This window comes from Mandrillus leucophaeus, unplaced genomic scaffold (assembly GCF_000951045.1).
Source record: "Mandrillus leucophaeus isolate KB7577 unplaced genomic scaffold, Mleu.le_1.0 Scaffold858, whole genome shotgun sequence".
NCBI lineage: Eukaryota > Metazoa > Chordata > Mammalia > Primates > Cercopithecidae > Mandrillus > Mandrillus leucophaeus.
The window spans coordinates 50331-64350 of record NW_012109341.1 but is presented as its reverse complement, the minus strand read 5'-3'; the positions used below and the strand labels follow the sequence as shown (position 1 = coordinate 64350).

At 47.8% G+C, this 14020-nt stretch overlaps 1 protein-coding gene across 1 annotated transcript in view; it reads left to right on the top strand.

Moving 5' to 3' along the window:
* The first annotated feature begins 5258 nt into the window (after positions 1-5258).
* Positions 5259-14020, top strand: part of SLC34A2 (solute carrier family 34 (type II sodium/phosphate cotransporter), member 2) — a 30705-nt gene continuing 21943 nt past the window's right edge. Inside the window, exons 1-4 of the mRNA XM_011968735.1 lie at positions 5259-5348; positions 11330-11444; positions 11540-11677; positions 13065-13193. Coding sequence (XP_011824125.1) covers positions 11333-11444; positions 11540-11677; positions 13065-13193 — 379 coding nt within the window. The 5' untranslated portion in view covers positions 5259-5348; positions 11330-11332. The remainder of the gene's footprint in view (positions 5349-11329; positions 11445-11539; positions 11678-13064; positions 13194-14020) is intronic.

Below are 14020 nucleotides of genomic sequence, written 5' to 3'. Positions count from 1 at the left end.
ACATATTGAGACTCTGTCTCAAAAACAACAACAACAAAAAACTGATCTCTGCCAGGCACGGTGGCTCATGCCTGTAATCCTAGCACTTTGGGAGGTGGAGGCAGGCTGAGGCAGAAGAATCGCTTGATCCTGGGAGGTAGAGGTTACAGTGAGCTGAGATCGCATCCCATTGCACTCCAGCCTGGGCAACAGAGTGAAACTCTGTCTCAAAAAAAAAAAACAAAAACAAAAAAACAGCAACAAAAAAACCTGATTTCATGCGGGCAAGATTCAAATGTCAACTGAAGTTTGAGATTCGGAGGCCCTGATTCATTAAACCCATAGTTATGTATTGGACCTACCATGAGTTGAATGCATGCATACAGTGTGGTGGGAAGGGTCTGTGAGCCCTGAGAGGCCAGAGTTTGAGAGTCTGGTGGTGCTTCTAGTCATAACAGCCACATAATAGGAAATGAAAGGAATAGTATTTACCTACTAGGTACCAGGCCTATGATAATGCTTTATGTTCACTGACTTACCAAATAACTTACAAACTATACAAACTTTATTATCAGGAACTGTTAGTTATATTTAATAACTCAGGCAAAATATTCATATACTCTTACTAGTACTAATAGTCATTACCATGATTGATCTTTTAGGCTGTCTTTGACGTACAGAAATGGACAGTGTCGTACGGTTCCACCTAATAAGTAGCACTTACCTCTTCTCTGCCTCAATCTTACTTACCTACGTTTCTGTTTGCCTCTTCTTTCTCACTTAGTTTCGAATCAGTTACACTTTGTCAATTTGTAAGCTGTCTTAAATCCTTTTAGGAGCAGCATACAAATAGAAAAATACAGTGTCCCCTATGCCACAACCAGCTATAACCACCATGGACATTTTTGTGTGTTGCTTTCCAGTATTTTTCTCTGCATATTTATGTACATATTGAAGCCAGGTTGAAGACAGCCTGTAATTATGTCAGCCCTGTGTTCTGTTCCGTTAGCATTTCTCCATTTAAACCTGACTCTTTGAAGTCTAGTGCTGTCTCACGACTATGTAACACATTATTTGACTTTTCCGGAATTCTGGCTCTATCTAAGGGGATAGGTTTCCTGTCACCGAGCCTGACTGAACAATTCTGAGATTATCAACACTGCCATAGGGCCCTGAAGAAGCGTCTAATGAATGCAAAAGTTCAAAGCGGTTTTGTTCAGGTGTTATTTTTGGAGACACTTTCTCAGGCTTTTATGATGCAATCCTCTTTGTGCCCCTTTCTTGCAGCAGCTGCGGCCAGGAAAAAAGCACTAAGTGGGCTTGCTTACTGGTCCCCAGGGGTGGGTACCCTGGGCAGGCCAGCCTGGAAGTCAGTTGCCTCCTCTCCAGGCCCTGCCTGGACCGCTGAGAGTCAAGCAGACAGTTATTCGCCATCCCTACCTCTATTCTGTCTTCAGTAACTGGCAGCTTCATCCTGCCGGGGAGTTTGGAATGAGCTAGGACTTTCCCATCAGTCTGAACTCCTGGGTTTTCCCAGGCCTGGTGACTCAGAGGGTAAGGCATCGAGCCGAGGAAGAGAAAGGAGAACCTGGACTCCTGGGTGCCTTTGTCTCAGCACACAATCACCTCCCAGGAAGGTTGTCCTCCACTCACTCCTGTGGAATCTCTCTGCCACTTTGTTGTAAAGAAAGTCAGCCCCAATGAAGGGTAAAAAGAAGTGCCAGGGGGCCGTGGGGACAAGACATATACTGGTAGAAAGGGCACTGGGGCAGGGTCTGGACAGCTGAGAATGTGTCTAGCACCGGGATGAAAATCAGTAGTTCACAGGGCTACTTTGTTTGGCCTACTCAGTATTTTTTTAATGGTAAATTTCACATAAAGACCTGTATATCCGGCTTCCCTAGAAAAGTCAAGATCTGACAGCATCTGACCATATCTTCTCATGCAATATCTGAGGCTGGGTAGCAGCCGGCCCCGGACGGGCTCTTTCCTCTCCAGATTAACACAGAGCCCACCCACTTGTGAAATCTCACCTCATAGGACGATAGGCACAAAAATATACTGAAATGAGTTGAAACAATGGTAATACTTTTTTGATGAAAGTATTTTTTTTTAATTTAATTTTTTTGAGACAAATCCTTGTTCTGTCACCCAGGCTGGATTGCAGTTAGCGCTCACTGCAACTTCCGCCTCCCGGGTTCAAGTGATTCTCATGACTCAGCCTCTTGAGCAGCTGGGATTTTTAAAATATTTTTAGCAGAGACGGGGTTTTGCCATGTTGGTAGACGGGTTTCCAGCTCCTGGGTTCAAGTGATCTGCCCGCCTCGACCTCCCAAAGTGTTGGGATTACAGGCGTGAGCCACCGCACCCAGTCTCGATGAAAGTATTTTAGATGTTTGTGTTTACACGTAAGGCTCTGTGTTTGAAGTACTAAATGGTGATAGTATTTTGTATCTCAGATGGAATAACAATAGGAAAATGTTCTTCAGGAAATTGTATTCCTCCAAAGGGAGAGATTATAGAGTGATGAACACAGACACTCCATCTACCTTTCCTCCACACTTTGTAAAAAAAATTATATCAATTACCATCCCACACTAGAATCAGATACCATCCCTGATCGGCTACCAAGATCTATACACATTAAGAGAACAATATTCTGGATTGAACCTGTTTTGCCTTTTTAATTGGAACATAAAAGGGATACCTTTTTCTCTTTCCAAGTTTTTAAAATTTTGGTCTCCCTCCTACATTCACTCCTTGTTGAAAGTGATGGAAAGGCAATTAGGTCTGTGTCCTACATGAAAGCCCACAGTCAGGAGGGGAGTCTCAGTGAGGTGATTGTCCGGTTAAGACCTGTTCCTGTGAACCCCCAAGCACAGGGCAGAGCAGGACACGAACTAAGAGCCAGGCTTTGCTGAATCCGGGTCAAGTTCACCGAGAGCAGTGTGTGCAGCACCCTTCCTCCTCTGCACCCTGGCAATAGAGGCCTTTCTCACTGAAAACCCAAGTGGTGTCTGCAGTCCGCCTTGCCCAGGTCTGGAGGCAGAGCTGAGCTTGGTGAACAGGTGCCAGGGGATTCCTGTCGTCACTGGACTCTGCTTCAGAAGCTGCTTATTGCAAAGGTACTGCTTGATCACGGTCTGAGCATTGGATTTGAAGGCCAACACCCGCTAGCAAAACCATCATCCCTCTAATAACAGCAACCCAAGCCGATTTGATTTCTCTAGTGAAGGTTCCAGATGAGTCTAATCAAGGCTTCCCACCCATCTTCTCCCAACACCAGAGGTTCCCTGTGTAAACGATCATGGTTAACTTGCACTGAATACTATTTATATGCCAAGTACCATTCCACATTCTTTACATATTTTAGCTCATTTTACTCAAAGAGGGACCATTATTCCCAGTTTGCATATGAGCAAACGGAGCCAGGGAAAGCAAAGGGCAGAACAGGGAACTGATTTCCCGGAGTTTGGGCCCAGAGTCAGTGTGCTTAACCACGGCCAACACCAGCCCCAGAGAGCTCCAGGCTCTGTGGTTTCTGGAAGTCGTGCTCCCGACTCCTTCCCCTTGCACAGTGGAGAGAACTCGGTGTTGGAATGAAACCAGCTAATTCCAATAGGGCGCTTCGGCTGTTGTGAGGAGCTGGGCAACGAGTAAGCTCGCTAAGCCTCACTTTGCTCCACTACAGAACCAGGAGAGTGCAGCAGAGGAGAGGGTCTGGGTTTCGGAATAAGCCGCGGGTTTTCTTCCTGCTTAGCAAATCCTGGGTAATTGTATCATGTCCCCTAACCCCTTAAACCTCAGCTAGAGAGGGAGCCACTGTAAGCCCCAGGAAAGGCTTTCGTGTGCACATTGGAGACAACCCCTCCCAGCAGCGCCCGGCACAGAACTGGGGCAAGCTGTTGCGATAAGCACGGGGGTGCACTCTCCCTGGGACAGATCGTATCTCACAGCGGTTTGGAGAACTGTTGTATACACAGGGAGGTGACACAGGCAGAGCAGGATGTCCGCAGCAGGCTTAGGACCGAGTGGTGATAACAGCCCCCTTCCCTTTCCTCAGCCTGACGGTCCCAGCCTTTCCCATTGCGGACCTAGAGCCCAGACTCCCAGGGCAGAGAGCTCCCCACAGACTGATAAAGGTGAACAATCCAGACTTTGTTTCTGACAGCTTTATCCCTGACTTTCCAACTGGTTTTTATGTGTGTCTTCACGTCTCTGACCTCCTCAGCCTCACAGGAACTAGACTAGGAGGTTCAAGTTCTTAAGGAGAAGGCAGGAGCGGGAGAGCCTCGCTAGCCCCCACTTGCGGGAATCTCGTGCGGACCGAGTCGGGGCGGGAGAGGGCGCGCACCAGCCAGGCTAGGGCGCACGGGGCGCCAAGGGGCGCGGGGCCGTTCGGGGCCGTTCGGGGCCGTTCGGGCCCGTTCGCGCGGCGGGGCCAGTCGGAGCTTTTCTCTCGGCAGCTTGGTTGGCCGCCCGTCTTCTCCGCGCAGCGGGCGAGGTCTCGATGGGCTCATTAAGGCGGCAGGTAGGCAGTGCCCCGGCGGCGGCGGCAGGCGGTCCTGGAATGTGCGAGGGGCGTGATGACAGCGGCCGCAGGCCTCTTTGCGCAACACCTTCGCCATATATACCCGGGGCGCTGCGCTCCACCTGGCCGCCGCCTCCAGCCCAGCACCTGCGGAGGGAGCGCTGGTGAGTACCGCCGCCGGGGCAGGGGCGCTTCCTGGCTCTTTCAAGGACTTTGATTCACTTAATTCTTGTAAATACCCCTCGATGCTGACTTCAAGGAACTTGGCTGGCTTTGGGCCACAGAAGTGAAAAAAACAAAGCTTTTCACAATGTTCAAGCTGTTTTCTTCTTAATGTCACGGTTACTGATTTTATTACAGCTCTTACTGCTACACTCTTACTATTGACAGTGTTATTAATCAACCACACTTGCGGATTCTAAAATGATCACTGTTTTGAGAGTCGTGGTTTGGAAGAGAAAGGCCCAGGGGATAGAAGGCTCCACCCAGGAATCAGGATGGCTAGGCTCTTTGTGGCTGGGTCACCAACTAGCCATGTGACTTAACGCTAGTCCCTGTGAGCCCCTGGGCTGCCGTCTTCCACCCTTTATAAGAAGGGGAATGCGACAGCTCAGGACCATGAAAATTCTAGGTTTGTGGTGCTTCCTGGTGATGCGACACTGCCCTCCACCCAAGTGTGACTTCCACGTGCTACAGTGCTTGTTTGCAGTTATTTAGGGTACCTAGGAGACAGCCTTAGTTTGTTTCTATTAGGGCCCGTGGCCATCAGCAAAGGGTCCGTCCTTCAGCTGTCTTGGGAAGCAAAACCCACAATTTCTGTTTTCCAAGTCAGAAATGGGTGAGCAGGCTGGGGAGATGACTTACAAAAAGATGTGCACAGAGGTGGTTGGCTTCGGGGACTGCGCATCCTCAGGCCAGAAAGTAGGGGGCTGCATGGCATGGAGGTAGTTCACGTTCCGTGGAGCGATGCCTGCCACGGGTGGCTCGCACTGCGCTGAGGAGAGTTGGAATCTCGTTTTCTTTGAGGAGGTCCCTTTCTCAAACATGTTAATTTCATGGAAGCAGCTTATGGATTTCATCACTCCGAGTCCGCTCTTCCTGTTCAGGTGCCCCAGGGGGTTTATGTGTTAGCCCTGATCGCTCTGGGCCTTGTCCTTCTTTCCTTTTTCCTTCTTCCCTTGTGTGCTGGCAGTTCTTTAACTTGTCCTGGGTTGGGTATTCTTGGAAAACTGTGCCTGTAGGAGTGGCCGTTGTTTCAGATTGTTAAAAAAAATAAATGAAAATAAAAAAGACTGCTTCTTTTGTCCCATGCCAGCTGATCATGATCTTCTCTGCTTTTGTAGTTTGGGAAATGGGTGATAAGAAGGGCGTGCTTTGTAAAAGGATTGGGTACTAAACAAATTGCTCCATCCAAAACTCTCCCCAGATTGCTCAACCGTCTCACTGAAGCAAGTCCCCTGTGGTATGAGGATGGGCTTCTGATTGTTGCTGTTAGACACAAAGGGGACACAAAAATAGCCCGAATTCAATGTAATGAGGAAAACAGTCTCTCAGAATCAGAGTGCTTTGGAATAAACTGGGCTTTAATAACCAGTTTCAGGCATCTTCCATCCCTCCATCCTCACCCACACCCCCACTTCCATTCTGGGGACAGCAGGGGGCAATCAGGACATCCAAGGGAATTTATTCATCTCAGTGAATTTTAAAAATGCAAAGGTACAAAAAGAGGGCTATAAAAAGATTGCGGTATGTTTAAGATGTTTATATTTACAAATTTAACTGCTTTAACCTCCCCCCCAATACAATGCAGCATAACTGATATAGTTACAAGTTATTTACAGGATTTATTTTAAGATGCCAAAAATACAAATTGATAGTGCATGGTGAGGGTGAGGTTTGGTGATATGGCCCAAGTTTAAAGTGATAGAATAAATGTCTTTAAAATTTTATTAGTGTGTGACATCAAAAATGTAAACTGAAGTTATCTAGCCATGTGAGGCCCAGGCCAATTGCTTCTTTGACTCCTCTCATCACTACCACCACTGTGTCCTTGAAGGGATTATTATTAGCAGTAATGTAGGGACAGGGTCTCGCTGTGTTGTCCAAGCTGGTTGCAAACTCACAGGTTCAAGGGACTCCCCCACTTTGGCCTACCAAAGTACTGGGATTACAAGTGTGAGCCACCATCCTTAGCCTATAGGGGTGATTATTGTTCCTTGTGATGGCTGTAAGGGAAGCAGAGGAAAAAGAGCCATCACCCTCTTGGGAATGTTTGAAGCATGGAGTCATTCTTTCAAAGTACAAGAAAGTTTTCCTGGGCATCCTGAGAACATTGGCCTGCATGAGGTTGAACTTATCTCTGCAGTGTTTGGTGCCTATGTGATTTGAAGCAGTTATCTTCTCTGCGGCTCAGGTTTTCCCACTTTAGAACGAGGATACTGTTCATTCTAAAGGAGACTCTAGTTTACATAGATACATGAAATGCTGCGAGTACATTTGTGCATCAATTTGCAAGTGCCAGGCACAAAGTCCTTAATAAACACTGCTGGCTACCATGTGCCTGGCACTGTCCTATGTGCTGTGGATACAGTGGCCATACTGGTGAAGGCCACCATCTGGTGGGAGACTGTGTGTCCATGTCCTGGTTCCTCACAGGACCACTGCCCTGGGCTTCCTCTTCTCCCCATTTCTTCAGATGGCCTTGACTGCTGCTCTGAATACAAGGGGCCCCGGAACAGGTCTTGGTTGGAGAAGCCCAAACAATGTGAATGTAGGGGTTGGGTGATTGCCAGGTGCCCTACATTCCCCTGCTTCCCAAGTCTGAGACGAGTCAAGAAAGTTCCTCTCCTGGGTCTTTGAGAAAGAATAAGAGCTCTTTCTGGCAGTGGGTGCCCATGTGGGACAGGAAGTGGAGCCAAGAGGGTGAGGCACACAGGCAGCTCAGTTATAGAGGCCAGTGTGGGCAGCAGGGGAGCCCCTCGCTGGGCTTTAGTAAAAAGCTTCCAAATGATGACTTCTCCCTTCCTCTGCTGCTTCTGGTAGGTGGCAAGAATGTGCTGGAGTGAGGCCTTGGGAAGGCTGGGAGAAAACAAGGCAGTGGTTACACCAGGTCTATGAGGGTAGGAGAAAGGCTTCAGAGGGGCTCAGAGCTCCAGGGTACATTCTCTGCCGGCACCATGTAATACCTGCCCCCGTCCCACCCTCCTCCCCCCACCCCCAACCGCATGCTCCTGCTCAGCCATTGCAACATTCTTGGGCGGGCATTTCCAGCATCTGAATGACCACGTGGGAGTGACCTGCAGACATGCCAGTCTAGCCAGCTATCCGAAAACACTCAGAGCCCTCAATGTGCCTAGACCTAAGGTCCTTGGGTGCCCTGGTGCTTTGAGGGCTGGAGAATTCCTCCTCCCACCTTTGCCCCTCGCTGTGAGATCTATGGAAAAGCTTCTGGCTTTGGAGCCAGCAGTCTTGGGTTCATATCCTGACACCAGCTCCAGGTAGCTGGGGGCAAGCTTCTTTGTTTCTCTGTGCCTCAGTTTCTTTGTCTGTACACTGAGAAGAAAAACTCCTTCCTTATTAGATTTAATGAGGTCACAAACTGCATAGGACACTCCCCTGCCACAAAACAAATGTTAGCATCTTTCTCCCATGAAGGCTTTGGGTTCATTTATTCAAATATTGACTGAAATTCACTACCGTGCTGAACATTGGAGATGAAGAGCTTATGGTGTAGGGTACACACAGTGCACCCACAATGCATTTCCACATAATAAACACTCTTGTTTATTGTTCGTGACACAGTGCATTTCCACATTGTGTCATGAAGAATAAACAAGAGTTCTGAGTGTTTATTCTGCCAGGAACCATGCTGTAGCCTGACCTACATTTATTAACCAATTAGTCCTCATAACAGCTCAGTAAGCGAGATGGTATCGTCCCCATTTTTGAAATGATGAAACTGAAGCTCAGAGTGGCTCAGGGTTGCATGTAGTGAGAGGCAGGCCTCTGCAGAACCAGCCCTCCCCCACTGTGAGTCCCTCTCTCCAGGTATCACTGAGCCATCTTACCTTTGTGGGTTTAGAGGTTGAGTTGCATCGTTTAAAAGAATTTGAAGATTTTAGAAGAAAATTTAAAAAATCACCCACAGTCTCACCACCCACTTTAACCCCAGAGAACATTTCTGGATCTTGTCTGCCTTGTTGAGATGATGCTGTGAATGGGAAAAAGAAGTGCTTTAGATTCACGGTTTATCTAAAGCATTTTCCTATGGTTTTACTGATGCAGTATAACCTTTTTAATAGCATACTCTTACAATGTATGGACATACTATAGTTAGAAGGAGTAATTTCTCTTTTTTTTATTTTATTTTTTAACACTGTAAATGATAGAGCAGCAAATATCTTTCTGGTCTACATCCCATTCATTCTGTCATAAATACGCCCGGCAGAGCTTAAGACCTTGAAGATGAAGTAATGAACAAGACAAAGTCTCCTTTTTGGTAGGCTTTGCAGTCTGGTAAGCAGGAAATAGGTTGAAGAGGAAAGGGGTCAGGTGGACCCACGCTCTAGAAAGCCCTCTTGGAAGAGGCGATCAGTGCAGATTAGGTATTTCTGAGAGCAAATGTTCCTAGCTTCCTGATTCCTAGAGTGAAATGACTGGGTCACAGATGTGTGATGAACGTAAGGCACTTTGGACAGTTTGCTAACTTTTCCAGAGCTTCTAGCAGTGTTCAACTCATAACATCTTTTCCAGCATAGCATAATAAACTTAAATTCTTTTTGCTACTTTGATAGTTGTCACTGTTTTAGTTTGAATATATTGGATTGCTTCTTTTTTTTTTTTTTTTTTTTTTGAGATGGAGTTTCACACTTTTTGCCCAGGCTGGAGTGCAATGGTGTGATCTCGGCTCACTGCAACCTCTGCCTCCCAGATTCAAGTGATTCTCTGGCCTCTGTCTCCTGAGTAGCTGGGATTACAGGTGCGTGCCACCACGCCTGGCTAAGTTTGTATTTTTAGTAGAGACGGGATTCCACCATGTTGTCCAGGCTGATCTCGAACTCCTGACCTCAGATGATTCACCCGCCTCGGCCTCCCAAAGTGCTGGGATTACAGGCGTGAGCCACTGCACCCATCTTGGAATGCTTCTTTTTTAAAGGGCATTTTAGCCATTTGTTCCTTTTCTGTGAATTGCCTTTTTCCAGTCCTTTGGACTGCTTTGTCTAATGGACAAGGACTAATTGTCTAGTGTCAAAGAAAAAGGACTGCAAGGACTGGAATGTGAGGTGTGTCAAGTGCCTTGTAACTGAGAAAGGCTTTGTGAAGAAAATGGATTGTAGGAAGGTCTTTTATGAAGGCTGAAAAGAATGTGGTTCTAACAAAGGATGATTAATCCAGACAACATGACATAGTAATAATTGCTGCTATTTATTGGATGCCTCCTCGATGCCAGTCACTTTCTAGACTTTTAATTTCACCATTAGTCTCATAACCCTGCAAGAACTGTTCCATTTTATAGATGGATAAACTGGCAGTTTATGCTCAGAGGCATAAAGGGACTTGCCTAAATACACACCCACTAATAGGCGGCACTGCTGGATTTTAAAACCAGGTCCATCACACTTTTCAGAGAAGCCTTGGCTGGTAGGTAAAACACGCAGATGGTATACAAACACTTGCACATATATATATATATATATATATATGTTTTGTTTTGTTTTGTTTTGAGACAGAGACTCGCTCTGTATCCCCCATGCTGGAGTACAGTGGCATGATCTCAGTTCACTACAACCTCTGCCTCCCAGGTTCAAGCAATTCTCATGCCTCAGCCTCCTAAGTAGCTGGGATTACAGGCACCCACCCCCTGCTAATTTTTGTCTTTTTAGTAGAGACAGGGTTTTGACATGTTGCCCAGGCTGGTCTCAAACTTCTGGTCTCAAACCCACCCACCTTGGCCTCCTAACGTGCTGGGGTTACAGGCCTGAGCCACCTCGCCTGGCCCCTGCATATGTATTCACATACACACTAAGTTGTATAAATCTGTTAAATTTCACCGGACAAGGTTTTGCATAGATCTGCAGTGCACTTGTCTTGATATAAGAAGTAGATGGAGTGCCATTGAAGGGTTGTGAGGATTTGGTATGCTATGAGACAACAAAGATGAATGGGCTTGCACCCTGCCTTTTTTTTTTTTTTTTTTTTTTTTTGAGACGGAGTTTCACTCCTGTCACCCAGGCAGGAGTGCAATGGCGCAATCTCGGCTTACCGCAACCTCTGCCTCCCAGGCCTCCCAGGTTCAAGCGATTCTCCTGTCTCAGCCTCCCGAGTAGCTGGGACTACAGGCATGTGCCACCACGCCGGCTAATTTTTGTATTTTTAGTTGCCATGTTTTGTATTTTTAGTTGCAAGGTTGGTCTCGAACTCCTGACCTTAGGTGATCCACCTGTCTCAGCCTCCCAAAGTGCTGGGATTACAGGCATGAGCCACGGCACCCGTTGCTCCCTGCTTTTGACTGAAGGAGAGAGTCAAGACAAAAACAAGTTTAGGAGATTAAAGGTGGTGCGTGCAGCTAACTCAACATTGTAAGAAGTAGTTTGCTTTAGTGACCGGATGAGTGAGGCGGAACCACAGAGGACTGAAATATGGCGCTTAAGATGCCACACTTAGGGGGCATAAGTATGAAATCCTTCCTTCCTTTTGCTGCCACCTCCCCCCGAACCCCCCACCCAGTAGACGCTTTGCAACTGATGATTCTTCCTCTTATAGCATCTCGGTGTGCCTCCTTTCCATGACTGCTGCTTTAAACTGTTTTCTTATCCACAGACCATGGCTCCCTGGCCTGAATTGGGAGATGCCCAGCCCAACCCCAGTAAGTACCTCGAAGGGGCTACAAGTCAGCAACCCATCACCCCTGATAAAAGCAAAGAGACCAACAAAAGTAAGTGTCGCTCGTTTGTCTGCAGATCGGCCTCTTGTGAGGGGTCTGCAGGAGACCCAGGTCTGATTCCTCATGACCCCTTTTGCTTGTTTCAGCAGATAACACTGAGGTACCTGTAACCAAGTTTGAACTTCTGCCGACCTACTCCACGGCTACACTGATAGAGGAGCCCACGGAGGTGGACGACCCCTGGAACCTACCCACTCTTCAGGACTCGGGGATCAAGTGGTCAGGTAAGAGTGAAGCCAGCTGAGACATTCAGGAAGGAAACAGGAAACTTCCTGTGGTTCACGGTGTCACCATCCTCGTGTCCCTCCCCCTTTTCATTGTTCTGATGCCCTTGAAGCAAGGGTCCTGGCTAGGGATGTCACCCTCCCATCATCTTTTTTTTTCTTTTTTTGAGACAGAGTCTTGCTCTGTCGCCCAGGCTGGAGTGCAATGGTGCGATATTGGCTCAGTGCAACCTCCACCTCGTGGGTTCGAGCAATTATCCTGCCTCAGCCTCCCGAGTAGCTGAGATTACAGGCTAATTTTTGTATTTTTAATAGAGATGGGATTTCACCATGTTGGCCAGGCTGGACTTGAACTTCTAACCTTGTGATCCATCCGCCTTGGCCTCCCAAAGTGCTGAGATTACAGGCATGAGCCACGGTGTCTGGCCACCCTCCCATCTTTGAGGTTGAGTCAAAGCATGTTGGAGTAATTGGGGGTCATTCATTCAACAAATGTGCCCGGCACTGTGGTTGTAGCAAAGATGGACATTGTCTGGCTCCTTATAATTCGCTGTCGGAGAACAGTTTCCAGGTACTGGTTTGGAGATGCTGTGGATACAGTGATAAACAGAAAAGGCCCCTCTTCTCAGAGAGATTTCAGAGGGGTCCCCTCATCCAAATATGGGCATTAGGGAAGGTTTCTAGAAAAACAAAATACGCAGCCAGACAGCTGGTGCAAACAATCACTGTTTCATTTCCAAGTGTATGTAGGGCAGAAGGTCTGCCAGTGAACTAGACAGCAAGGAGGAAAAAGGAGATTGGGGTGTGGGGTGGGGAGGAGAGGTAGGAAGGAAAGAGCTGGGAGGGGTAAGATGAGAAGCATTTTAAAAGCCAGTGGAGTAAACAGTAGTTAACGATGAACGATGTAGCATCCCAGGATGTATGATGCCCCAAGCCCTCCATAAATTGAGGCTGATTGCTGCTGTGCAGCTGCATTCTGGAAAATACTCTGCTGTTCGGAACGTGACAGCCATTATCTCCGACCCTGCACTTAGCAGGTGGCGAGTGCTGTTAACTGCCTCACTCAGCGACACTGTGGCTCAGCTGAGCATGGAGCCTGGTTTTTCTGTCACAGACCACATTGAACCCCTCCTCCCAAATGCAAATCCTTTAGAGGCACTTTACCAGGGGTTTCAGCTAAATGGACCACAGTGGTAACTGCTTTGAAAGCTACAGCGATGGCTGCGTCCCATCTGTAAGCCTCGCTAGACATAAGAACTTACGGCTGCCAGGCTGGGAAGGGAGGGGAGGCGGGGGGAGCTCTGAGCTCATTGCTGAACTTCTCAGTGTTTCCAATACTAAAAGTTTCATGTCTTTCTCTCTCTCCCGCCACCCCACCCCGCTGCAGAGAGAGACACCAGAGGGAAGATTCTCTGTGTCTTCCAAGGGATTGGGAGATTGATTTTACTTCTTGGATTTCTCTACTTTTTTGTGTGCTCCCTGGATGTTCTTAGTAGCGCCTTCCAGCTGGTTGGAGGTAAGAATGAAAGACCGAAAGGTCTGGGGGTGAGGGGCGTTATCATGAAATGTGGTTCCGAGAATAAAACTCAGCAAGCCCTCTCCAGCTGCAGCCTCCTCGAGTGTTTTAGGACTGGAACCCACCTCAGATCATTTACGAAGTCTATGCTTTCTGTTACAGAAGAGAAAACCGAGGCCTACACAAAGGGCTATGACTTGGCCCAGGTGGCTTAGGCCAGGAACTGGGGCTAGAGGCTATTCCAAGCTATCAGCCAGTTGAGTTTGTCCACAAACCCCAGGCAGGAAGTTGTTTGACATAAAGACTTAGCTGAGGAATTCCTATATCCTCCCCACCAGAGAGAATTCTGGAATGAGAAAGAGCGCCCTTTCAAAGGTGGGCCCTTGCTGGGGGAAGGACAGAGCCCCTTCTCTGGGCTGGAGGAATCTGCATCCATTGTAGTTACCTACACAGCCCTCAGGGCTGCGTGTGCCCATGCAGTGTGAGAACCCGGAAGGGAAGTCACCCTGTGCTTGGTTACCTTGGTACCTCAATGGTGACATCAGAAACAAACAGGCAGCACTCTGAGTGTCTACTGGGTGCAGGCATTTTTGGGGGCCCTCTATCAAACATTCTTTCTCAAAGCTCTCCCATTTACGGAGATATCATGAACCAGACCTGAGACTCACAGCCTGTAATTAGCAGAGTAAGATTCAGTCTCAGATCTGGGTGTCACAAAGGACCATGGATTTCTGCAACCCTTGGTGCCTCTCTTGGGAACCCATCTGTGTGGCTTGGGAGAGTTGGGGAGGTGGGCATTCATGGGAGAACATGAGGGGCAAAAACTT